The sequence below is a fragment of the Vollenhovia emeryi genome, unplaced genomic scaffold, assembly GCF_000949405.1.
Source record: "Vollenhovia emeryi isolate VEMERY1.0 unplaced genomic scaffold, V.emery_V1.0 DF939155.1, whole genome shotgun sequence".
NCBI lineage: Eukaryota > Metazoa > Arthropoda > Insecta > Hymenoptera > Formicidae > Vollenhovia > Vollenhovia emeryi.
The window spans coordinates 1,097,167-1,122,718 of record NW_011967211.1 but is presented as its reverse complement, the minus strand read 5'-3'; the positions used below and the strand labels follow the sequence as shown (position 1 = coordinate 1,122,718).

Sequence of the window (25,552 nt, the reverse complement as noted above, 5' to 3'; positions counted from 1 at the left end):
GTAAAAAAAAAATTATTTTTTGAGACATGAGGTGCCAACTTCACAGAGGTCTTTGTTGCGCAGAATAACCGGCGCGATGTCTCGCTTTAACTCTCGTTAGGATGTATCTTTCGTAAGGATCGTGTTTGACACAACGTGCAGGTAGTGACACCTTTTCTCATGGAAATGGTGCTGGAGCCCAAGGTCCGGGACCACCGGTTCTTCTAATCTCGACGGTTCAGGTCGACGTATCTATCGGCAAACGATATCTTCGACGAAGCCTTCGCCGCCAGGATTCATCGAAAAGCCTCTATCGGTTCCAGATGGAAAAATCTCTCCTCTCTGTACATTTTTCCTGATGACCGTCTACCGTTTGCCGAGTGGATTATAGAACTCGTGACGTGGTCTATTGAGAAAATTCGTGGGTAATGACAGTTTTTCATCGGCAGTCTCAGCCTGAACGCGAAATCTCTGTTGCATCGAAGACGTGAATAACGTATTCCTTTCACGGACAGTTTATACATTTTAATAACTTTCCGTTAGAATCTTGCTTTGAAACTGTGTTTTTTCCCGTAATGAATATGCAACGCCTTATAGAAATTGCGGTACAAGTTTCTATAACGAAGTTCTAAGTGAGGTAACACGCAAGTAGCAGTGTTTACCTTGATCTTAATTTTAATTCCAAGTTCTATTAGTTTTCAACGAATATTTTTTTTCTCAAGCATCTTATTTTCACTGCGATTCTTTTTCTCTTAAAAAGGAAACTAATAAATGCTAAAATGTAGCATTTTTAGTGTAATTACAAATCGTTTATCGATTTGAATATGTGAATTTGCTGACGATAACAACTCCACCCGTAGAAAGCTGCGTTATGCCCGAAAAGAAACCGGCGCGCAGGACAAATGTGGAAAGAAACGGTACATGAATTCACATTTTAATAAATTACAAGTATAGGCTATCTACATCTTGTCCCAGACTCGCATTGGCCATTCTTGTGTGTTGTTTAAAAAGAAAAATCGCAGGCCCTTCGTTACAATTTCCCGACAAGTAATAACCAATATCTTGTCGCTGTTGAATCAGTATCTCCAGAAAATGGAGTTTACATACATCTAAATGGCTAACGAGATTTGTTAATTGCGTTTTGCACAATCGATTCACGGAAAGTCTTATCTGCTATCGTTTATATCTATCGGCGTTTAATATATTGCCTCGAAACGGATTTTTTTTCCAACCGAGAAGGCAATTCTCTATCATTATTCATTCGCCACACGGAGGGAATTTTTTCTTAATAAAATTTACCTGAAATCATATAATCGTCGGACAACGTCGGACAACGTGGCATTTTGAAGAATTTTATGAGTGTTTTGAAATTTTACCATACATTTTAAAGCGTACGGTAAAATTTCGAAGAAACTCCCACGTTGTCCCACGATGACGTGATTTTCAGGATAATTTTAAGATAAAATTCTCTCCATGTATGCAATTTATGTTAACTACTGTTTCAAAATTAAAGCATCGCGTCTCGAAGAATCGAGGATAATTGTGGACGAGGAAAAAATTGCTTTCGAAATTTTGTTAGCCATTTAGATACACGTAAACTTAATTTTTTGGAGATGCCGATTGGCGACAAGACTGGCCGACTTGTTGGGAAATTGTAAGAAAGTGCCTGCGATTTTCCATTTTGAGAGAAAAAGAATCGCAATCTAAATAAGGTACTGAATAAAAAAAACTTGATCGCAAAAATCACTTTGTGTCCCTTCATACACTTAGGCCTCGGAGAGAACGCATCAAGATTTTAGGTCTGCAGGACGTACTTGCGTCCCGCGATTCACGCGGATGTTATAATCGGCCGTGGGAAGGGACGGGGAATAAATGAGCGTGGTCCACGCCGGATATTTACCGGCATCGCGCGACAACAATATTTCATCGCCCGTGCGAGTCTTTATTAGCCGCTGCCGCGCCGCAGCAGCCGTCGCGTATATCGCGCCTCGTGTGCTGACGTACGCGCGTGTAGGTATGAACGGGCACGATAAGCCACGCTCTCGATTAACAGGCGCTGTCAAAACCTGACTCATCGCGGCACTCGCCGCCGACTAACTCGTCGTAACTTTTACCCAAATCGACCATCGATATTCGTGCCAAGACTCTCCCAATGGTCATTTTTAATTTATGCCCAACGTAAGCTCTGGGTAAACGAAGGGCATTTTCTCTTAAAATTCACTCTGAAAATCATGTAATCGTGGGATTTGGAACGTGGCATTTTGAAGAAATTTAGAAGAGTTTTTAGAAATTATACTAGTAAAATGTTTACAATAAGTAACTGTTACTAGTAAAGCATGGATTGCTTAAGAGGACCAATAAAGCTCGTATCGAACTATGAATTGAGATTGAGGTTGCATTTAACCAATTAGAGTAAAAGTTACTAAACTTGAGATTAGTAAACTTCACTGTGATTGGTCAAATTTCATTCTAATCCCAATCTCAATCCGTAGTCTGATACGGATCTTAAGGATGTAGAGTTTTAAGCCAACGGTACACGATATTAAGGGTAAAGTCTGATTGGGGCCCTCGTATAAGCAATTCAGTAGGCAAAATAGTATTGTGTGCCGTTGGCTTAACCAGTAAATGCTTACTAGTAAAATATATGGCAAAATTTCAAACAACTCTCGTAAAATTCTTCAATATGTCGCGTTTTTCCACGATTACATGATTTCCTGGATAAATTTTAAGAGAAAATTCCCTCTGTGCAGCTATCGTGGAGATGTTCGGAATGGATTCCGATCGGAATTATTTTGTTTTCCCTCGAAAACACACAATAGAGATCTAAGAAATAATTGTACAATTCCGATCATTTCCATGATAGATACCCAGAACAATCGAAGATGAAGACGAAGGTGAACGAAAGCGAGCGAGTGTGTTACTCGCGGAATTTTGGGCTCTTGGAATTTTGAGCGAGAACATGCATTTCGAAGTCGCAACGCGAAAAACGATAATGAGCATTAATAAGGAAATGACATTGAATGCGAAGATTATCTCAGAATAACGTTTATGCAATCGGTGCCTGGAACAACTACTTTTTCTTCAAATTATTCGATCTCGTAATGATTAATCCTGCTTGACCGGGACATTCATATTCGATATTTTTTACGATCATTATAAGTTTTCCCGAATATATTACGAAATGTTTTCAATGTATTCCGATTTGAATATCTGTGTAATAAGTGCAAATCAAGATAACGAAATTACTTGCGATATATCAGCGATGGAGGAACATAAATTCAATGCACGTGTTCATAGATTTTCTCCAAGGACACAAATGACTAGGTACAGCCATTTTTTACGTTTTCGCAATGTCTGTTAAACGTAGCTACAAGTTTTAATTTTCTTGCAACGATTATCATTAGAATATCGTCGCACCGTTATATTTACAAGACTTGGTTAGATGTGCCTGACGTAAGCTTGCCACGCGATGAAATTGTCCCGGTCTCACGTTTCTTCGATCCGCAGCGGTGAACGCAATAAGCATCACAGTTAGAAACATAATTTTGTTTACGATGTCAGGAAATTGATCGAGCTCGGCGTCGCTAATGGGATCCGCTCTTATTCGTTGCAGACGGTGCAGCATGGTTTCCCGAACAAGCCAACCGCTCTCGCCTGGGATCCGAGTCTGCGGCTGATGATCATCGGCACGGCATCCGGCGCCATCAAGGTGTATCCTTTTGCTTTTCTTGCCTCCCCGCCTCCGTCTACCTCACTTTCTTCCCGTTTGGTATTTATAATCTGGTCCCGAGGCGCAACCGCCAGGACTCGCGTATCGATCTATTGATCCTCGAGCGAAGCTTCGTTCCTCAGAAAGTGAAAATGCAACGAAAAGCTCGAACAGCCTGTTGTACAAAAATTGTTACGTTACCCCGGGCGAAATTTTTATATTGGACACGTTATATTTTGTTTTATTTCAAGCAACACTGTTTAGTTGCTTTAGTTAATTCACTAAACGTAAAATGAATGGTCTCTTTAACATGGAAAGCCGTAAATATCAGGTCGGCAGTAAATACTTGTTATGACCTTTTTTTATTGCTGCAATAGGAAAATCTGTTTCGTGGTGCCGTGGGCGATTGCTTAACAAAGACGCCATAAATCACTTGCGGTAATGTTTTATAAACCTGCACTCTGCCTAGAACAGGGCATTATTGAAGAAACATTAAGTCACGCTTAGAGCCCGCGACGGTGTTCGCGTGTAACAATCTCGCATTATGTGAACGCATTTGTTCCTAATTGAAGAATTCAACGCAACGGTCTTTCCAGCTTACTTTCTTTAACAGCCTGGGAAGGAAAATCGACCCGGGTTTACATTTCTCAATTCTAATTTTATCAACTCGCAGACCCGAGGTTCGACGACTGTCGCACTGAACTTGTCGATTAAGAGCAACCGCGTTTGCATAATGCAGGATTCAGTTGGGGATATCGATCGTTCGCGAAACTGCATATGCAGCGTTCGATCGAAATGTTCGACTTCGTAAGATTGCTGACTAATTTTATTACGTATTTATTCGAGGGGACACGATGTTTCGCAACTATTTTACGTTAAGATGATCGCTAATTGTCGAACGGTGCAAGGATTGAAGTTTCCGACCACTTGCGATATTAAGGTCGGCGCGAATTCGATTCTGCAATACTTTATTGCTCTCGTATCTCGACCTTGTCAACGTTTGCTTACTTCATATGCGCGCACAGGGATTCAGAAGACCCCAACTAGAAATTGCATTGTCGTTTGAAATTCTCGCCAGTTTGTAACTTTTCAAGATAATATAAAACGTAAATAGGAACGAAGCAATCGCGAATATCTATGTCGTTTGTCTGGATTATATTGTGTAATAAGTTTAGATTGGTTTTTCTGGTTTTTGCGTAGAGGCGCACAATTCAAGCTCCATTAATTTAGCGTAAATGGTTTCGCGCTAAGATTGGCTTTTTAGTATTGTCTATCGCTTGCACTTTTCGAATTTTGTTTTTAAAAGGAAGCTAAATAGCTTTGTTTTTTTTTACAATGATCTTTTTGTCAACGATATATGTTGCCAATTTGTTACGCTACAGTTAATAATTTACATTTTGGAAAGTTAATTTTTTAAAAATCTGCGACGCGACGCGCAATCAAAAGTTGATTACGATTTAGTACAGAAGAGAGTATAAAGAGAGAATTTATGAGGAGATCTACACAAGATCCAAGAATTAGCCTGTCGATTCGCGGAAATTTATGCGCTTTTTATTTCGTTGATGATGTTAGACGGGGATGTTAGATCGTGGCGAAATAATCACCGTGTCAGCGAGTTGGCAATTTAATGCCAGTTTAATACCGTAACCGCGCGCGCGCACTGTCGGCAGATGCCTCCAAGGACTACGTAATCGCCAGATAATCGTTATTATTTCGCAATAGATATACGTATACACGATTATCTGTACGGCACACCTCGTCGTTGCGTCGGTGAAACCTTCGGCCGAGCGCACGCGTTTTACAAGCGCCTCAACTATATTTGAACCTAATCGCGAACCTCTTGAATTCTTTCCGTAACTCGTGGCAGCTCGCGCCTTTATCTAGTTTTCCGTTTTTAGACTCGACGGCTTTCTACGAACCAGCAGGCTATCGCTGGAACGGGCTCGGATTGATTGGAAAATAGAAAGTTACGCACGAAATTATTTTAGCTAGAAAGAGCAGCAATTGTAAATTGCATCATTGCGGTTGCAGAAAATATTGATCGAAAGTAAAAAGTAGGTGACACCCTGCGCTAAATAGAGAATGCCGTGCAAAACACGAAATTTTTTAATTGGCGAGCAAAAAGTCTTTATTAATAAATACGTACAAAGATTGGAATTGGAAAGGCGATTTGGTAAAAACTTTATCAAACCATACAGACCCGTTTCTATCCAAACTTTGTATATATTTTTCAAACAGTACGCAAATTATTTTGTCAATAAAAATGCATGACGGAGTTCGTTACGAATATAATTTGACTTGATTTAAAAACTATAGAAAGTTTATATAAATTAAACCCTTTCTTTATTAACTTTGTTGAAATATACGTTTTTTCTTACCAGATATCCGGTAACAGGCTCTCATTGTCTTTTCTCTTTATTCCTAATTTTATAATTCTGGAGTCTGAATAAATTCTGGTATTTTTATAAACCTTTTCTGTTCTTTAAATATATAGTAACTTCAAGTTTTTACTTCGATTCGAATTATTGTCGTCTTCTAAAAAACTTGATTTAAGTGAATACTAGAAAATAAAATCCAGGCTAATTCTCCTTCAGAACTCATTGAGAGTAATTTGCGATTACGCAACTGTACATCGGCGTATTGACAGCCCAATAATATGCCAAATGGCATAATAAATTTGCGTCACTTCTCGTGCAGTTTACTATAGAATTCGCAAAGTGTGCGATAACGTTTACGCTCATGTATATTCGACAGCTGTTTCTTCGAATGATGACGTTCACCGTCAGCATATTAAGTCGACCATTCTCAAAATTCGAGAGTTGTAGACGCGGTTTGTTTCCGTGTCAGTGTCTCACATATTTATAATAGTGTATAATCTCCACGTTTTTTGAAATTCCTTGACTCAAACATCAGTTTTGGGAGACCAGGCGTAGAGTTTTATGGACAACATTCCGTCGAGAGCGGTGAGAATGCCGTCACAAAGATCGTCGCGCTGCCCAATGAGGTAAGATTGATTTAATTACGATTCACATTCGATAAGGAGTTGATTTACGTGTGTCGCATCGTGTGCATCTTTTACGTATTTATGTTCAAATTACTTGTGCGTTGTTGAGTGGTTTACGTGGAAAAGTGCTAACTCGCGGCAGTACCGTCAAAATCGCACGAATCGCGCCAACAGTAACGCGACACCGTGTTCCGCTTATACGGTTGCCAGCGGGTTGCATAATCCCGCGCGACACTGTACAATGTGCTCACGCACGCGTGTACTGATAAATAATACACGGGTGCAACGGCATGACGACGGTGCGTCGCAATTAATTCGGAATGCAATTAAAGCCACGACGTAACATGTGGGAGAGGAGACTTTCTTCGCGCTTCCGAATGCTCAATTGTCCGTTTACCGGCGCACACGCGGGTAAACGTTTAGCCGATGTCACGATAGTGTTAACGAAATTATCGTAATACGTGTTTCTCAATCGAGTATTTTTTAAAAACGTTTGAGAGGCTACTTATGACTTCGATGATAACATTGTTACACGTCCAAGAGGCTTACCATAACTGAGTTGACGATATGTTGAAGTAATTACGTGCGATAATCGTGGACCCGGTTCGTGAATTTTGTATAAAGACGATAACTTGCATTATATAATTTTTTATAATATTGCCCGATTTAGGCGTGGCTTTTAATTGAATCGCGCTTTTGGTTTTACGATCGCACAACGCGACACGAGCATGGAACGTTCGTTATCACGATAAGCGGTACCGAGTAAATCTCCAGGCCGATAAGATAGCAGCTAGTCTATGATAGAGATCTAATATTACTTTTTTTTAAATTTATAATTCGATCTATTTGCCTTGGCTGGTCCTTTGTAATTAATTTTGAATTGTTTCCATTACGCGGTGATTGAGAATTTTCATGTCAAAAACAAAAGGGTCGCTTGGGAAAGAAACGAGTAGTCCTCGAGTGAGAAGTGAATGCAAGTGAACGATTCGTTGTTCGATTTTACGTTTGCTGTGAATTTTCGCTTTGTGCGTGCCAGTTGCAAAGTGGGGAAGGTACGAGAGTTGAGACGTCGTGAAAGATCTCGAGATTATGCGAGTATTTTCTCCGTGTAATAATAGTGATAGGAGAGGCCGGGCACAGCCGCCGCTGATCTTATTGCGGGGCGTTTTATTACTTCCGCTATGTCAGAAACACACGCTGGCTTTCTAAGATAAAAACCGTTGTTAAAACTTGCCGTCGAATAATATATTAAATATAAGTGCACACGAAGGAGAGAAAGTTTGGAGCATCTCTATTAAGTAATATTCTTAAAAGCCAAAGGAAAGATATTTCCGAGGATGCTTTTTGTATGGAATGCAACACTTTTTCGTTCCGACAAATTTCCTGATCCGTTTGGTGTCGTAATTTGCAGGGTCGCGTGGTGTCCTTGTGCGACGACAATTCGTTACATCTATGGGAGATTAACGAAAGTTCCGTGGTGGAAACGAAGACGTTGTCGTTAGAAGGGAAATTAAAGAAGATCTCTGCGATGTGTCTCGAATCTAGCGGGGAACATCTCTTGTTAGGAACGGAAGGAGGCAACATCTACTTGCTAAACTTGAAGACTTTCGTCACCCCGGAGAATATCATCTATCAAGACGTCGTGATGCAGAAGTAAATAATTACGTTATCTATCTTTAGCTTTAATTTGACCTAAGTTTTTTTGTTATCTTCCATATTCGATCTAAATGCCAACAAGATTGTGAAAAGCGTTTCGTCTGTCATTAATCTTGTAGACTAGACTTTATTGTCGCTATTCTACGAGATAAATCATAAAAATTTGATCGTTTTGATTATCTCTATTAAAAATAGCAAAAAGCTGAAAAAGTAATATTTGAAGAAATAGAATGTAACAACCTTAGATCTCGAACGGAAAATTATTCAAGGCCAGAAAGGAGAGTAGGATCATTAAACTGTTTTTGTCGCACAGCGTCCCGGAAGACTACAAGAAAAATCCAGGGGCGGTCGAAGCCATAGCCGAGCAGCCAGGGCATCCAGACAACATCCTGATCGGCTATAACCGAGGTTTGATGGTACTGTGGAACAAAGCCACTCCAGGAGCTCAGCAGGTAAGCCTCATATTCGTTACCTCTCTACGCATACACAATTACACTTTGGCAAATGCAATAGTCACACGTTGTAACGCTTACATGCTTTTTTCGCAAAACAATACAGTGTGGGTCAATGTTTAATCCTGCTAGCCCATTTCTAATACACTGATCAATCCTGAGTTCAAATCAATGTTTATATTTCGTGTTCATTTTATATTTCTCAATGTGGTTCTTCATCTTATTTTATAAAAAAAATACATACTTAAGAATAGAAAAAGCACTGATGAATCCATGAAGTTAAAAAATGTTAGACTATTGACTGAAAACTATGCAGCTTTTAACTTTTTTTTTATAGAGTTATATGACTTACATTAATATCTTTACTCTGGAAAGTTTTTCCGTGAAATGAATTGAGAGTACAATCGGCCCTAATTGAGTAATTTTTCGTTATGCACAAAGCTATGGAGTCTTGAAAATGATGTAATTAATTAAAATAGAATGGAATGGAACAGCAGGGTTAAGAACGAATTGTGAGATGGTATCGCTCGTTCTGATTGTCGTTTGTGTCTTTGGTGGTCTTTGGTGGAACGTGTACGCGCAGCTGATGGGTTTGTTTTCGCGTGCGCAGACATTCGTCTCCACGCAACAGCTGGAATCGGTTCACTGGATCTCCGAGAACCGCTTCGTCTCGTCGCACAACGACGGTTCCTACGCGTTCTGGAGCCCGGGTAGCGACGCCGTGCCGGATCCCACGACACTTTACGGGCCGTTCCCGTGCAAGGCCGTCACCAAGATCTTCGTATATCCTACTGCGGAGTAAGTCGGCTTCGGGATTGCGTATCGCCCTATCTTATTTCCTCACAAATTCAACTGAGCTTTTCCGCAGACACGGCGAGCTCGTGCTATTCTCTGGTGGTATGCAACGCGCCAGTTATGGAGACCGACATACGATCACTGTCATGGCCAAGGAGAAGCATTTAGTTTTCGATTTCACGTCTAAGATCATCGACTTTTTCACCGTCTTCCCTAAGGAAGAGGAAGGCAACAATGAGAGCCCTGCCGGTCCGGAAGCGCTTATAGTGTTGGCCGAGGAAGAATTGGTGGCCATCGATTTGACCAATCCCGAGTGGAAGATGATGGCTCTGCCCTACCTGGTGTCTCTCCATGCGAGCTCGGTGAGTATTCTAAAATAAAAACAAAATTGTGATAGATGAACAATATAAATTCTTTCATACCGCAGGTGACTTGTTCCCAACACGTGCCTAATGTACCCGAGGAACTCTGGGAAGCGATCATGGCGGCCGGTAAAGCACAGACCGAGCATCTTTATTCGGACAAACCGTGGCCCATCGACGGTGGCAATATCCTCTGCCAGAAGCCGGCGAATCCTGACAAGCCTAGAAACAGAGAACTGCTGCTTACCGGACACGAGGACGGTACCGTCAGGTTCTGGAACGCGTCCGACGTCGCTCTGACCCCTCTGTACAAGTACAACTCGTCGATTCTGTTCACCGGCGAGCACTTAGACGTTCTCGAACAGCCTCCGGAGGATGACGAGGATGAATGGCCACCGTTTAAAAAGGTGGGAATCTTCGATCCATATTCCGACGATCCGCGACTCGCTGTGAAGAAGGTCCTCCTCTGCCCGCTGTCTTCGACGTTGGTGATCGCCGGTACAGCCGGGCATATTATCACCGCTATCATATCCTCGGAACCGACCAACAAGGAGATAAAGGTCGTAACAATGAACATCGTCAACGATCGCGACGGATTCGTGTGGAAGGGTCACGAGCATCTGTCGCCGAGAACGACGAGTATATCGTTCGCTGTCGGATTTCAACCGCAGGGCCTCTTACAATTGTACCCACCGGCCGCCGTCACGGCGTTAGCGTTGCACAGCGAATGGGGATTACTCGCAGCCGGCACAGCGCACGGACTCGCACTCTTTGATTACACCAGATCGAAAGCCGTCAGTGTCAAATGCACGCTTAATCCAAATGGTATGTTAATGCTGCAATAAAACGAGGCAATTTTTTTCAGCTTCCAGTACAACTTGGGCATCGAAAGGTGTTTTATTTCACAAGTTTTACTTTAAAGTTTTACTTCAGCTTTCTCCATGTAGCTTTATAAAGCTATGTGAGAATAGAATGAAATATTCGAATATTTCTATGGATATTTAAAACGAGCATTTCTGTTTGAAGTGTTTTTTTTTATGATCTGATCAAAGTTTCGTAAATAAAAATTACTATTTTATTTCACAGATCTTTCTGGTGCAGGTGACACTCCTATTTCTCGACGAAAGTCTTTCAAAAAATCCCTTAGAGAATCTTTCAGAAGATTGAGAAAAGGACGTTCGCAACGTCGAGCAAACGCCAACAGTCCTACGCGAAATAACCCGCCGGAGAAAAAGAAAGAGAGGTGAGTTTAACAATTAGATGCAAATGCGAATGGAAGCAATGTGTAATTATTAAACTTTAATCCCAGCGTTGCCTCTTCGCCGAGTGGCGATCCATCACCGACGGAAGTAAAACCGGTAGAAAGACAAGTGGAAGCGAGACCTGTTGACGACGCTCTAGGCTCTATGGTTCGGTGCTTGTACTTCGCCAGAAGTTACATTATTAGCCGTTAGTATATCTATTTTTTGTTAAGTAAAATATCAGACCACAGAAGTGAACGAAAATGCTTGTTTGCAGTACAAAACACAACACCTACACTTTGGGCGGGCACCAACAACGGCACGGTTTATGTCTTCACGTTGGCCATACCGGCCGGCGTGAGAAGAACGGAGGAAGACGTCAACTGTACGCTGGGCAAGGAGATACAGTTGAAGCATCGAGCGCCCGTAATCGCGATTACGATCCTCGATGGATCCAGCGTGCCGCTGCCGGAGCCCTACGAGGCCGAGAAGGGCGTGACGCCCGGACCCGATATGACTTCCACGCACAGAGTCGTGATTGCCAGCGAGGAGCAATTCAAAATTTTCAATCTTCCGTCCCTGAAGCCGTATTGCAAGTACAAATTGACCGCTCACGAGGGATCCAGGGTGCGAAAAACGGGTTTTGCCAAGTTCTCCTGTCACGTCGAGCCCGCTGGAGTTCACGAGGAAACTTGCTTGCTTTGCCTAACGAATCTTGGCGATTGTCTAATATTGAGTATACCTGAACTGAGAAGACAGTTGAATGCCGCTGCGATCAAGAGAGAGGACATTAAGTCAGTATTTGTTTTTTTTTGTACCTCGTATCTTAATTGTAAACGTTTGCGAATTCATTATGTGTGTCTTTTGTCTTTCAGTGGTATTTCTTCTCTAATATTTACGAAAGCCGGAGAAGCGCTGTATCTTCACTCGAGTTCGGAACTCCAACGAATTTCCCTGTCAGCCTCGAAGATGACAAAGGCGCATTGTGTGCTAAATCTACCACCGCACGCTAGATCGTACGCAGAAAGTGCTAACGAGGTCGCGCAGGAGCAAGGCGTTGTCGAAGGTGCGCCGGAAACCGAAGGGGAGACACAGGGAAGTCAACCGTCGACAGTGACGAACAGAATTATTACGGAAAATGGCATAGTGGGTGCCAGTAAGTGTTGAAATCCCTCCGCTATCTTGACACGAATAATCTAAAGCCAGTGGATTTAGTTACAACTCTCGGGCCCGATTCTCTGGTCGTTTTTTAAGCAAAGCGCGTTGTGTCTCAATTCTGATGTATTAGACGACTCGATTAAGACGCGAACGAGAAGGGACAGCGAGTATCGATGTGAAAATAAAATCGACAGTTTTAACTAAATCCGACCGTTGGTTCAAAGAGAGACAAACGAAATTGTTTAACATACCGCAGCAGAATACGCCACCGGCTTCTGTGCAAACGTGATTGCGAATATGTAACTGCTTGACATACTTTGTATAACCCGCATATACATGTGCGCTTACCTACGTGTTCTGATCCTAGTCATAACTGAACCATTACTACCATTTGTGTTAATTAACGAGACAGTAGAGAATGTTGTTATTCGTAATAGTGCCGTTTAGTGTCGATGTGAACGCATGTCTTTTAGCTGGAGAGGAGGAATCTCCGAAGGAACCGTCGCTGCGACCGGCTACGAGTAGTATAGATGTAAACGGGGAAGATGACCGTCAGGATTTAAGTTCTATCGGAGATATTACGATCGACAGTGTTAAAGATCATTTGCTGTAAGTTCAGTTGACACATTATCAGATATTTTATCTAATTTATCATTTGCTTTTGGTTATCCTGCAATCGTACGAGTTGAGTGAATTATAATGTTTAGTTAACATCACTTCACGTACATACGTATATATTTAATTTGTGCAAACTATATCGAACGCATCACGTGGCTTGATCATTTATTTCGCCGCTACGTTAATTAATTTCATTAATTAACTAGCATTCGATGTACTTGCCAATTTTTTGGCAGTAACAGCCCACTTTTCAGAAACTCGACGTCTTCCGAAGAGCTCCACAATCGTTTGGCAGGACTTAAGATGGAGGTGACCTCACGAACTTCCGAGATATCCACTCAAAATCAGTCGCTGGTGGTGAAAACGACCACCGTGGTTACGCAAACCACGAATAGCACGACTGCTAACGGCGAGGTCGAGATGAGTCAGGCGAACGAAACGCAACACGTAAACAGTGAGTGAAATCGCAATCAATCTAGATCTGTGAAGCGACTATTCTGCAATTTAGATCTTGCCATCTGATCATTGGACTGTCAGATTGACGTTTCGCAAAGAGATTGATCTTTGAGTTACACTTGCGAAAGCTTCTTACGCGAACGGTTTAATTGCGTGAGTAATCGAGTATTTTCTAGGTCAACAAATTTCACTGATTTTCCAGGATCACTAATCGACGGACACGACGAATTACGATTCATTGTACAGTTAATCCACATTTTGTCTTCGTCTACTGACGCTTCTGATAATTTTCGTTTCGTTTTGTTTCGTTTCGTTTCGTTTCTCTCGCCCTTATTTGTATTCATTATTTTTTTAATCGTTTTTTGTTTGTGGCGTTTGTTTTCTTGCGTAGGCACTACGGTAGAGCGAGAGACACGCAGTGGTGTCGAGACAACAACGACACACGCCACCATCACTCTGCCCCCGAATGTCGAGGTCAGCAAACGGCACTGAATATAATTACAATTAATTGGTGGCGGCCGTTACACCTCGATATTAATCTCACGTTGATGCTTTAATTTACACTTCATTAGCCACTTGGTCTTTCGCTACTAAGTGCACCAGCTTTCCATTCATTTATTTCTGTTAATTCCCCGCTCCTCCTTTCATGCGATAATCATTAACAAACTGACTAACAACATTAAAAGCGTGAATGTAAAGCGTTTTATTTTATTACTAACTGGGTAGATCCTTTTCCACTAAGAAATGTCTCGAGCGGTCAACAATAAATGTTTACATATTACAGATTAATGCCGCGGATCTGGCCAATTTGGAGGTCACTACGACAACAGTGACCACTACTACAGAAAGGTCCAAGGCGCCATTGGCTAGGCCAGAGGAGGTCGGATCATAGGCCTGTTCCATATCGGTTTTCCATGCTGACCGTGCATGGAACGAAACGATTTATTATTCCCTACTGTATTCAGTGAAATAGCTCTTGGAATTGACTTGGGAATCAATGATTTTTAACGAAAATAGGCCTACAAAATATTTATCATGGTATGCCGTGATATAAGAAATCCTCATTGTGCTTTTTTTTTACAGAAGAAATTTTAACATTTTTATTAATTGATAATTCGAGATAAGGCAGTTTTATGGAAGAGTATCATATCAAAATATCCGATTTTCGAATGAATTAAAATGGTTTTCGTCACGAGGATATCTATCCGTTTTGCATGGCCGAGATTTTTATTTTTCCAAAATTAATTTAATATGAGTCTGGTGCATGCTGTATAATCAGCATAATAGTAGACTTAAAAAAAAGATAGTTTACCGAGAGATGAAAGGGAGAATGATGAAACATCACAAACCATGAATTATGGCAGCCTTAAACCTACCGTTATTTTATATATTTTTAATTATTAAAGACACGCGCGCGACACCCGCAGTATTCGCAGTATTTGAAACGATTCGAGCGTCTTGTTATAGCTTTTCGCCAGCAAAGGTGCGATATAAAGATGCTTCGAACAATAAAAAGAAAGAATGTAGCTACTTAAGTAGAATTATATTTGACGGGCAAGCGAGGAGATTAAGCATAGCAAATTCGAGGGGGGAAACATCTGTCGATGGCCGTGACGTCGAGAGAGATGCGTTGAAAAGTATATTTTTTATCAATGTTGCTTAATCGTTAAGTTTCCTCTCTCTTCGCGTTACCGAGGAGCATATCGCCGAATTTTCGAGAGAATCCTCGAATACTCGGGAGCGCTTAACGTACTACATAAATACCGACATAGTTACTTTATTGTTGCATTTATCGGCAGTCTTTTTTTTTTTTAGATGAAATAGTCACATGGATAGTTTTCAGCGATGAACTATTGTTGCAAGATACATTTCTTGATACTTTATCAATTTTTAGAAACATACCACATATATATACATATATGTGTATATTATAGTTTCTTTTTCGCAGCAAATTTATATGTTTCGTAGCTTGTCTTTTTACGGCGGGAGTACCGATTATATTGAATATTTTATAATTTTGATCTCAGTAGGATTGTCACGAGAATGATGATTCATATTCCGGAAACTGCAGTTTTCCTTAACCACACACATGCGCCGATTATCTCTTACGATAAAAAAATGAATTTAAAGTGCAGACAGACTGAAAGAGATGTAACCCTCCTATCGATTCGTATTTTTGCATTAATTTTCCTTTACACGGATGACACGATCGATTTTTTAATTTAAATTGATGAATATTTTAACTCTAAATATATATATTGACGATAACATCGATTATCCTTAGCGTGATAAGTTTTAATCTTTGTAGATAAGTTTTTTTAATGTCCTCTAAATTTATCTTACAATTTTATTGGCAAATCTATATTGAGCTTATTTTAATCTTTGAAGCGTAATATATTGTCACATCTCGCACATGTGAGTGTATGTGTGTGTGTGTGCGCGCGCTTGAAAAGAAAGGAGATGTATCTACGTGTTGAAGACAGATTTTAATTTTTATCGCTAAGTATAAAGTGCTATTAACGGTTCTTCAGTTTATCGAATCGACGCCGAGCTTGCTGAGATACTCGCACTCGTAAACAGTGTAAATTGTTTTTTACTTTGATAAAGTAATGTATAGTGTACACAGAATGAAATTGAAACACTGCCCCCGAAACTTTTTCCTATCCGACACTGTTAAATACCGATTGTAACAATGTCATATATTGAATGCCTATTACGATGAAATATACAAGTAATTATTAATATCTTTTCTATTTCAAATCGTGCTATATTGTTTATTCTCCTAGATCACCTTCTGGCTTTCCTTTTATGTCGCTTGATCTACGATTTGTGATAGAATAGCATATTTTAAAGATAATACAAACTATAATCTATCTCTCTTAAGTAATTAATCTCTTTCCAGTGCTTGTAATGGCTGAAGTATGTTTATAAATAATCTGATTTTTAGTTTGCTTTCGTGCCATGGCAATAAAATCATATTGCAAATTTCACTAATGTACAAGATTTATATATGCAATTTACATATTATAACATATTCCTGCTATATAATTTTCTAAAAGGAAGAATATTCCTTCACAATCTATTTCCTTACCATCAATACCTCTTGACGATTTATGGATCTGAAATCCAGAAGAACATATTTTGTATTAACTGCACGTGGTTCTGAAATTACTGTAGCGTTTTACTAAAGCAATAAGCAAGTTATTAAAGCAGGAAATAAATAGTCGCTTATAAAAAAAATTATACCGATAATTGCTGCTGTGAAAGTAGTTTTATTGACTGCGGTGAGGAAACAAAATGCGTTAAGTGCGTGAATTACATCAAGCTGCAGATACTAGCTTCAGAATAGTCGTCTAGGTTTTTTATTATGTAAGCGATCGCGGAGTGTTTAGACGCTTTAAAAATAATAATTTTGATGTTGACGAAAAAGCATAATATATAAAATCATGTATATAAAGTTACTGAATATTTTCTAAAAAAGAGTAGATATTCTCGATCGGATTAAGGAAAACTGTGACCGAGTGCTTAATTTTCTCCCCGTGGGGATAAAATTGATTCTAGGTAACTATTCTTGAGTTAATCAAGGGAACAGTAAGCAAGGCATCGTCGAAGCAAAAAGCAATAAGCGGAGCTAGACGTATGCAAAAGCCGCGCTGAAGCACGAAGCATTACATTAACATTTATTTAAATTTACCCAAATAGTAACTCTTTAAATACTGCTCCGCGTGGAGTATCTCCTCGCATGGATGTTCACTAACTTCCCTGTGTAATATACCGAGTACGGCCTTCACTGCATCGATGTCGTACATATTTGCGAGCAATCTCTCTCTGAAAGGCCTCAGTTTTTCTACAAGTTGCTTATCCTTGGAGATAGATCCGATGTGATGTTGCAGAACCTCATTATACATCGGCCAGTCGTTCGTGCATGCCGGACAATCGCAATCAAGAAAGTAATCCTGCAGTATCTTGTGTTTCCTCTCGGATCGTGGCATGAGCGCGTAAACGCCGCCGTAGCTTGTGAATATTTGATCCCCAGGGCGTACAGGTGTCAAGGCACGCGTGATCATTGTCAGTCCCTCGAAATGTCGGAAAGTATTTGGCGCGCAAGAATGATTATACAGGCTGTGAGCCACATACAGGCCTGAACCCGACACAATTCCAGGTTCTTGTTGTATCTATAAGATTAAATGTATAATTATACATAAAAGCAACACAAAATGTCACAATAACTTTGGTTTAAGAACTTTTTTTAGATAAATAACTGAGTATGTACATTTAAACTATAAACTATATATATATGTTTGCATATTTTCAGAGCTACAGAAAGAATATATTTAATTAACGTTTGATAATAAATACGTAATAGGCTCAGAATTGCGAACTCACTGAGAAGCAATTAGACGACATTACCACGCAGGCACGAAACATAATACTCGCGCAAAACTTGAGCTCGGAAAACTCGCCGATGTCTTTCAAGTCGTCAATCTTGTATTTCTTGGGGAAAAATTTTGTCTGCGTGGCTAGAAGAATTCCCGCGAGCGCCGAGATGCAGGCGAACGCGCTGATGCCGATGAGCGGTCTCGTGGTCATATTGGTTGCCAGGCTCAGCGCGGACCGGCCGCTAAAGCTGTCTAATATCCCAGTGTCTGTAAATCCTGCCGTTCTATTGTCTGCAATAGAAAGGATCAAAGGGGCCGTTACGCGATTATTGATCCAATTGCGCTATTTTTTAAATACGATGTAGTACGCGCACCTGAATTAGATTCCGCCGTTTTCATGTCTTGCTGCAGTTGGTCGATTTTGGTCCCGTTCTCGGTCACCACGATCAGCAATCGAATGATCTTGGAAATCATTCGTATTTTATCCTTGTCCACATTGAGCAAGTTCGTCAACAGCTTTAGAATTGGGCATTCCGTCACGTGGCATGCTTCCCAGGCCAGCTTCCTGCAATTCTCGGAACAATACTGCGCTATCGGGCATTCTGGGCACGGTATTAGATTGTAGCTTCTGGATAGGCAATAGTGACAATGCGTGTAATACCTGTGAACAACGAGAGCGTGAGCTTACTGCGAGCGAGTTAAGGGCGGAAACGCAGTCGCGCGAAATCACGGGGGAAAACTATCTTTGCATTCTTTTTTTCTTCGTAGGTCAACATGTTCAAATCATATCTTTTTTATTCTTTCTCTCACGTGGTTGACTACATTTCAAATTATATTCTATTTGAAGGCAGAAAGACTGCAGATTGCATACAGGAACTGATGTATTCGACATGTTGCCAGCATGTCAGCAGAAATACAACAAAATCTGCCCACATAACTGGACCTGTTCGGTTTCTGCCGACAATCTCTGCGTGTGTTTTACAGACTCTTTTGCCGAAACAAAAGCCAAATGCGAACACGGATGGCTATAGTTTTGGTGTGGGTTTCTGACGAATCTGCTGCCAATCTGCTAACATTTTACTGTTTCATACTACTTTGTCCCTTGAAGTAATTAAAGGACATTGTCTTAAATATTTAAATTTTACGCTAGAGTAAGGATTCATTGTTGAATTTCAAAGTGTGCGTCTTTCCGTTCTCACTGGTTCAATCAGCGGCTCACCGTTCTTCGTAGATAACATGTGCATACGGATCTTCGATGCTGACTATGTCGCCGGGTTTAAATTCCCGTGTCGCCACGTAGTGCCTGCCGTATCTCTCCGAGAAAGATATCGCTACGCCGTCGCTGACCGCGGGAACTTCTCGGCTCGGGCCGTACGTCAACTTGGAGAAATCCTCCTGCTGCAAGTACCGCGGCTTCTGCGGCGGGATCTTCGCAACGTAATGAAGATAATTTTCGTTCGCTGTCGCGCCCTGCTTCTTCGAACTCCCTTGACCGTTTTCCACCGCCGTCGTTCCGTCGCCTATGCGCTCGTCGTTTTCCGACTTTGCAGTTCTCTGATGATCGACATCCTCCGAGTCTTCCAGCTGCAGCAACCGTTTTATCTCCGTTATCGCTTTATCGCCCCTGTCCTTCAGGTTCCTCTGCTTTGCCTTGGGATATCCGTGAGACAGAGCCGCGTCGATGTCTATGAGGCATTCCTTGTACAATTGTTTCCTGTATAAAGCGGCGGAACGGTTCGCGTGTGCATGTGCCATGAGTTCATCGCTGTCGGCATATGCCAGGCTCAGGGTGTAACACTCGATGGCTTCCAGGTCGTCGCCCATCACAAAATGTTGATTACCTGAAAATTCGTTCGTTGGAATTAGACGGACGCATGGTAACGTTGACTATTCGAGAAAGATCAAATACGCACCTTCCTCTCTGTATCTAACGGAGTCCTCCTCGTTTTTCGTTACAGCGTGCAGAGAAGGCATCTGGGATCTGACCATATTCTGCAAGATATGCCCGACGAGAGCCTCGCACTCCTTTTGCAATCCGTATCCAACGTGCGACTTATTATTTTGCTTGAGGGTGAATACAAGTTCCTTCGCTATCTCCATTTCTAGATACTTTAAGGTGATGTAATATACTTGGAAAATATTAGGCGGAATCCTTCTTTTTCTCGTATCCCAGATTTACCACTTAATATACATTAAATGCATAACGTAACTTACATAACAATGTAAAATTTAACAAACATCAAATAACGAAAAAAAAGTTCAACTTCCTTCTTTCGGAACTTACTCACGTGATTTTTTACTTAAATGCCACTGAAGTTTTTGTACTTGTAACTGAGATTTTAATTCTTTATTTTTATCTTTGATGTATTAAAAGTTGTAAGATGTATATTTTGTGTAAACGTGATGATTATTTTACGATGTTCGAAGTTGACCTTAGGCAGTAACTGAATTAAGCCATGGTAGAGCATGTACTGGGAACATTGAAGCCGGTGAAACTAAATTTACCTCAGGCCGGCTGACAGAAAAAGACTACGCTGTGCACGGAGTTACTTGGGCATTCATTGTACGCAAACGAGTGACGGAAAGTAAAAACGCACATAAAAAAAATTTCTCATACAAGTATCGCATTTACTTGCCGTCGTATAATTGAGTTTTTATTTTAGTAGAGTTTAATTATAAAAATATATTTGCGTGATATCTCTCTTTCCCAATGATTTAATTCGACCAGAAGTTTTGTTACTATTTTTAGTCTTGAAACTAATTTTTCGCTTAAATCCGCATTTGGATGTCTTAATATTCTAATTGCATAAATATTAATACATATATTAGATAATTATTTATTTTACATTTCTATTTCTTTTAAATAACAATTTTTTAATATGCTGTTTATATGTCACGTTAATACATAATTATTATAGCATTATCATGTAATTAAGGCTACAGCAATTACCGTAACAGTTTAAATAACGAATAATTATTTAAGAAATTGATATGTGTAATAATAAAAAAGTTATATTTTTCCAGAAAATGCAATAAAATAAGAAATTATTTACTAAATGTGTTTCCAATCGTATTACGGCTAATTGGCAATTATCCAAATATCAGTTGCACCTTATGCAAAATTTAGTCTGTGTTACTTAATCTTTAGGCTCAGTTCCATTGATAATTTTAGTTAATTAGCTTTCGCAACGCTGCGATCAGTTCTGTTACTAATCAGTATTTATAAAACTTATCTTTTATTTATTTTTAATGCAGATAATAATTAGCTTGAAAAGTTCTTATTACATTTTGTTGTTAATTCTCAAGCTCGGCACTTGGCATATATTTAAATAAATAATTTTTCATTATTCTTGTCCATTAATTTGGCAAATCTATATAAAGATATTATTTGGTGTGAAAAATGCTTACTAGACAATACTAACTAGCCCTTTAGGATGACAAAAGAGTATCAATATGTAGCAATTAAAATGGTTACCGGAAATATGTAACAAACATTTGGAAATCTATAAATTATTATAATCTGTATCCCAGTCGGATTCTAGATGAACTGTAACTGTAATGTAACTCGAAAATCCTGAATCAAGAAGAGAATATCGAATAACGAAGAGAAAAGGCTTTATTTGTTATATATTTGCAAAAAATATTTTATAAATCATATTTTAGATTACACTCCTCTATAGAGAAATTACGGAGAAATATTGCGATATAAATCTATAAAAAAAAATTTTTTATTATCATTTTAATGAACAAAATTGCATCGGCAAGTATTAATATTAATAATGCAATAAGTGTATTTCTAACATTAAATATATAATAAATGTTTCAATGAGAAAAAGATATTAATCCGATTCTTCGGATTCCAAATTTATACGGCTACCAAACTTTGCGTACAACTGTGTTTTTAATTCGGTCATGATAGTCTTCAAATCTGCACACTTGGTCTCTAATCTCGTAATCTCCTCCTCTTTCTTACTTTTAGCATCTTCCAAGGAGCTCTAAAAAAAAGAAGCTTTTGTTAATACTGATTAGGTAGCCAAAGCATGAATAAAAATAGTGCTGTCCGAGATTTGTATTTTGCTTTGGCATTGCGTTCAGACTTTTTTTTTACGGAGATAGAAAAAGAAACGCAATAGGTCTAAAATGTCGATACAAGTCAAAGACCAGCCGAGAATTACACATCTTGGAAAGCACCAATTTAAAATATTTATGTAGAACTTCTGACACAGATGGTGCCAAGAAGCATTGCAACTGTAACTAGTGCCGTTTAATCACCTCCACCTTCTTCAAGCTGTGATAGATAAACACTTCTCCGATAAAATATGGTATTTTTGCATCGTCGTCCACAAAAGCCAGTTCGTCGGAGGCGTCCTCCAAATTCGTTAACTCGTTCTGCAAATAGAGTTGATCGTGCATGATGTGTGCGTATAAAAATTTGCATGGCCAAATAAGGTCAACAATGAGAAAGAACCAGTCTTCAATTCTTTTGTACTAAAATTATTTGAATTACCTGTTTTACTCTAAGTTCCTCCTTGTAATCCTCCAATTTGGCATTTTGCCTCGCAAACTTATTAATCTTCTGTTGTTCCTCGTAAGTGATATGAACGTCGGAATCCTTGCGAAACGTCACGAGAAAGGTTAGATTGCAAATGTACAAAGCAATATCGCCACCACTAATCTCAACTATTTCCTATAATATTGTTTTACCGGCTGAAATCCAGTCTGACTGTTTTTCCCTCCTGCCATATTTATATTCTTCTATAATCGGCTTAATTGTTGCATCAAAATAATTGTTCACACAAATTGCGTGGGAGGTCGAATTCGAAACTGTGTGTCTCTCGAGAAGTCATGGGTGTGCGGTAACGCCATCTGGAATTGGTACAACTAAAGCCTATCACACAATGCGAGGCAACAGGCAACAGGAATAGGAAATAGAATTTTTGACGCATTGGATTCGTCGGAATTTTCTTCCAACAAATTCAACGCGTCCAGAAATTCTATTCCCTGTTCCTGTTGCCTGGCAATGTGTTTGGGCCATCAAAGCAACATAACGTATTTTCATGTGCCTTAAGGCCTGTGTCCACGATCCCAGGGGCTCGATTCTGGAATTTGTTCGAAGGAGAAACGTATGCGAAAATTCTGCTCTTACAGAAAAGTTGCCAGTTGATTGGCTATTCGCATTGCTTTAACCAATTGACTTTCAACTTTTCTGTCAGAGCAGAATATTCGTATACGTTTCTTCTTGGAATAAATTGAAGAATCGAGCCCCTGAACTTGCTTCAGTTCAGTCCAGTTCTAGTTTTGAGAAGTGTGTAGCCAATAAACTTGCAGCTATTCCATAAAAGCTGCAAGTTGATTGGCTACACATTTCTCGGAACTGGGAGCAAGTAATTAGAATACAATTACATTATTCTTAACAGCTATTATTAAGAATAAACACAATATGGAATAACGTAATTAACAAACTCCTGTGTTCTTTGTTATTAGTTTCTTTATATGGTAAAGTTGTCATAATTATACACAACGTTTAAAAAATAACATTAATTCCTTTTCCTATTTTGAAATGTAAAGCTCAATGATGGCGCTTTAGATTTTCGAGTTTCTGGTGCATTTGTCACATCGGTCACATCTGTCAGATCTGTCACACCAGATCTGTGCAGTTTGGATAGCAACATGTGTTGTCTGTGTGGTTTCAATTTCCTGGCTGGCACGTTCGTCAATGCCTTCTTCCAATCCCCCGTGTGTCTAAGATCCAACATTACCATGATCGTTTGGTCAATCGTGAGACACTTGGACGAGCTGGCACCCCAATCGAGGTAGCTGTCTATAGGAAATCTCGCCATACGGATACCTTCCCTCTTAGCCTTCGCCATAGATAACGGCTGTGAGTCGGCCTGTAAATAGATGTTACAATTAGATTGAATGAAGGATATTCGCTACACAAAAAGGCAGAGAGATAGCGAGGATGCATCTTGTTAGCTCACCTTGTCCACGAATGCGCCTATGATATAAACCGAGTCTGGATCATATTCTTGCAGATTTACCTTACAGTGTGGCGTGAGATACACCAACTGATTCTTTGGAAATATGTCTAAGTAAGATTGCGACGTTACTGTCACTGGAAAATCGTCGTTCAACAAGGTAGGTATGTTCTGATGGAGATGCTGCTTGAGCAAACCGTCTTTGTTAAAATTGCAAAAATAAAAATACATAGGATTGGGATGGTTGCGATTGTTGGCAAACGCCAGACACATCTGCTTGGCGCAATTGTGTATCTCGCGCTGTTGCATGTCGTTCTCGTAGCTGCAATCAAACACTATCTTCGGCTCGTACATCATACACTGAAGTAACTTGCCGTTGTAGACACGGTTCATCGTCGTCTCATATATACGTAGAAATAACGAATTATCTTTCAGCCCGTATTTTATTTCAGCAGTGTCCTCGGGAACCAGCGCCCCAGCTTCTTTCTTAGCGAGGAACTCCGCCTTCCTCAACTCCTTCTTCGCCTTCATATTTTCAAATGATTTTTCATTAGTCCACAAAAACGCCAAATACTTTCTGTACAACGGAAGAAAAAGAAATCAAAGTTAATTCAAAATTGGAAATAATTTCTGATAAAGAAGAAAAGAAGTAGGCAACGGAATACTGACTTTCTCCTTGTTTTGCTCATCGTGTTTAACAACTGTAGCCAGTCCTTTGGCTCAAGCTCTTTAGGAACTTTCTCTGCACTGTGTCGCATGACATCTATTTCCAACTCTAATATCTGAAAGCGCTTGTGGTTCTCGGGATTAGACAGAAATTCGTCCAACTTCTGCCTTTCCAGCTTTTGCTGTCGTTCTCTCAAATCGGTACTCGTTACATTTTGCTCGTTGATTGTATTGACAGTATCGTGACAGTAAAATCGTTTGAGAGCCGTGGCATTCGAATACCCAAGGTTCGCGCGAGAACGAAGCTTAGGCGACAGAACATCCTCGTGGATCGGTTGCACCAGATATTTCCCACGAATCCTAAGTGAGAGTCCTATCAGACATCTTCTCGTGTTACTAAACATTCTATAATTTGATTAGTTAAATTACTGATCTTCTACAGCTCGCTACTTTGTCATAAACCGCAAACGAATTTCTAACCTAATTTATAACCACGCAGTGCACGGAGAATTATTTGGTTACAGTTTCATGAATTTTTGAACGCAGTGGACTAACCGCGCAAAATTTTCGAACACTTTTGGAGGATTTAAGGCCTGTGTTCACGATGCTAAAACCATAGAACTTAAGCCTCGTCTACATAGAAGTCGTAAAGTCGTAGTCGTAAGAATAATCGACTGTGATTGGTTATTTCTTAAGCCCGCTGCAGACGATGCTATTTTTCCTGCTGGATTGCTTGCGATTTAGTAAATTACTATCATTGCACCACTCAGCATTCAGGATTCCTAGTAATTTACTAAATTGCAAGCAATCCAGCAGGAAAAATAGCATCGTCTGCAGCGGGCTTTATGTGTCTGACTGAATTGACCAATTACAGTCCATTATTCTTACGATTACGACTTCTATGTAGACGAGGCTTTAATATATATTTCAGTGTCCAAAACTGATGCCATAGAAAAATATGGTTTTCTTACGGAAATTCATTTTCGTGATATTACTTCCATTCGTTATAAAAAATTAATAATTTTTCAGTGATTTTGCCTTTGAGAGATTTTCCTATCCGTTCCTATTTGTTTGAATTTCCTAGTTAAGTATAATACTG

At 39.9% G+C, this 25,552-nt stretch overlaps 4 protein-coding genes across 16 annotated transcripts in view; 1 reads left to right on the top strand and 3 right to left on the bottom strand.

Annotated features, from left to right (window-relative positions):
- The window catches only part of LOC105565102 (lethal(2) giant larvae protein homolog 1), a 27,285-nt gene extending 11,095 nt beyond the window's left edge, over nt 1–16,190 (top strand). Inside the window, exons 2-16 of one of the 6 annotated variants that reach the window (XM_012018001.1) lie at nt 3,593–3,690; nt 6,602–6,692; nt 8,104–8,345; nt 8,662–8,800; nt 9,384–9,598; nt 9,669–9,957; nt 10,023–10,782; nt 11,044–11,200; nt 11,267–11,406; nt 11,476–11,992; nt 12,074–12,354; nt 12,830–12,965; nt 13,229–13,428; nt 13,822–13,904; nt 14,215–16,190. In XM_012018001.1, coding sequence (XP_011873391.1) covers nt 3,593–3,690; nt 6,602–6,692; nt 8,104–8,345; nt 8,662–8,800; nt 9,384–9,598; nt 9,669–9,957; nt 10,023–10,782; nt 11,044–11,200; nt 11,267–11,406; nt 11,476–11,992; nt 12,074–12,354; nt 12,830–12,965; nt 13,229–13,428; nt 13,822–13,904; nt 14,215–14,322 — 3,456 coding nt within the window. In that variant the 3' untranslated portion in view covers nt 14,323–16,190. Of the gene's footprint in view, nt 1–3,592; nt 3,691–6,601; nt 6,693–8,103; nt 8,346–8,661; nt 8,801–9,383; nt 9,599–9,668; nt 9,958–10,022; nt 10,783–11,043; nt 11,201–11,266; nt 11,407–11,475; nt 11,993–12,073; nt 12,355–12,829; nt 12,966–13,210; nt 13,429–13,821; nt 13,905–14,214 lie in introns of all 6 variants that reach the window. The other 5 variants (XM_012018000.1, XM_012018002.1, XM_012018003.1 and 2 more) reach the window with 5 other exon arrangements.
- Nucleotides 15,223–21,327, bottom strand: LOC105565104 (SET and MYND domain-containing protein 4-like). Of its 7 annotated transcripts, none has more exons than XM_012018012.1 (6): nt 19,723–20,306; nt 19,029–19,650; nt 18,184–18,470; nt 17,817–18,100; nt 17,125–17,605; nt 15,223–16,549 (listed from the first exon to the last, which is right to left on the bottom strand). In XM_012018012.1, exons 1-6 carry the CDS (start codon nt 19,907–19,909, stop codon nt 16,542–16,544), a joined length of 1,869 nt encoding a protein of 622 aa, XP_011873402.1. In that variant the 5' UTR covers nt 19,910–20,306; the 3' UTR covers nt 15,223–16,541. The 7 variants fall into 7 exon arrangements, with proteins under 7 accessions (XP_011873402.1, XP_011873399.1, XP_011873397.1 ...); XM_012018009.1 differs by lacking the exon at nt 15,223–16,549 and adding an exon at nt 20,315–21,327 and having other exon boundaries at nt 16,683–17,605; nt 19,723–19,918; XM_012018007.1 differs by lacking the exon at nt 15,223–16,549 and having other exon boundaries at nt 16,683–17,605; nt 19,723–19,990; nt 20,094–20,306.
- A 188-nt stretch (nt 21,328–21,515) lies between these two features.
- Nucleotides 21,516–22,675, bottom strand: LOC105565101 (prefoldin subunit 4). Its single transcript, XM_012017999.1, has 4 exons — nt 22,514–22,675; nt 22,317–22,421; nt 22,082–22,198; nt 21,516–21,804 (listed from the first exon to the last, which is right to left on the bottom strand). Exons 1-4 carry the CDS (start codon nt 22,550–22,552, stop codon nt 21,649–21,651), a joined length of 417 nt encoding a protein of 138 aa, XP_011873389.1. The 5' UTR covers nt 22,553–22,675; the 3' UTR covers nt 21,516–21,648.
- Nucleotides 22,676–23,279: 604 nt separating this feature from the next.
- On the bottom strand, nt 23,280–25,005 carry LOC105565100 (mitochondrial ribonuclease P protein 1 homolog). 2 transcript variants are annotated; one of them, XM_012017998.1, is made up of 4 exons: nt 24,934–25,005; nt 24,457–24,858; nt 23,791–24,364; nt 23,280–23,700 (listed from the first exon to the last, which is right to left on the bottom strand). In XM_012017998.1, exons 2-4 carry the CDS (start codon nt 24,855–24,857, stop codon nt 23,347–23,349), a joined length of 1,329 nt encoding a protein of 442 aa, XP_011873388.1. In that variant the 5' UTR covers nt 24,858; nt 24,934–25,005; the 3' UTR covers nt 23,280–23,346. The 2 variants fall into 2 exon arrangements, with proteins under 2 accessions (XP_011873388.1, XP_011873387.1); XM_012017997.1 differs by having other exon boundaries at nt 24,457–24,980.
- Between the last annotated feature and the right edge of the window lie 547 nt (nt 25,006–25,552).

Excerpts from the sequence above, each read along its gene's own strand:
- LOC105565104 (XM_012018009.1), bottom strand. The coding sequence starts at position 19,909 with ATGGAGATAGCGAAGGAACTTGTATTCACCCTCAAGCAAAATAATAAG. Across the intron at positions 19,651-19,722 it reads CGTTAGATACAGAGAGGAAG|GTAATCAACATTTTGTGATG; the intron begins GTGCGTATTTGA and ends ACGAATTTTCAG. Across the intron at positions 18,101-18,183 it reads AACGGCGGAATCTAATTCAG|ACAATAGAACGGCAGGATTT; the intron begins GTGCGCGTACTA and ends TTTCTATTGCAG.
- LOC105565101 (XM_012017999.1), bottom strand. The coding sequence starts at position 22,552 with ATGGCAGGAGGGAAAAACAGTCAGACTGGATTTCAGCCG. Across the intron at positions 22,422-22,513 it reads GTCAGACTGGATTTCAGCCG|GATTCCGACGTTCATATCAC; the intron begins GTAAAACAATAT and ends ACGTTTCGCAAG. Across the intron at positions 21,805-22,081 it reads ACAGCTTGAAGAAGGTGGAG|AGCTCCTTGGAAGATGCTAA; the intron begins GTGATTAAACGG and ends TCTTTTTTTTAG.
- LOC105565100 (XM_012017998.1), bottom strand. The coding sequence starts at position 24,857 with ATGTTTAGTAACACGAGAAGATGTCTGATAGGACTCTCACTTAGGATT. Across the intron at positions 24,365-24,456 it reads ATGAGCAAAACAAGGAGAAA|AAAGTATTTGGCGTTTTTGT; the intron begins GTCAGTATTCCG and ends TCCGTTGTACAG. Across the intron at positions 23,701-23,790 it reads TAGGCGCATTCGTGGACAAG|GCCGACTCACAGCCGTTATC; the intron begins GTGAGCTAACAA and ends ATCTATTTACAG.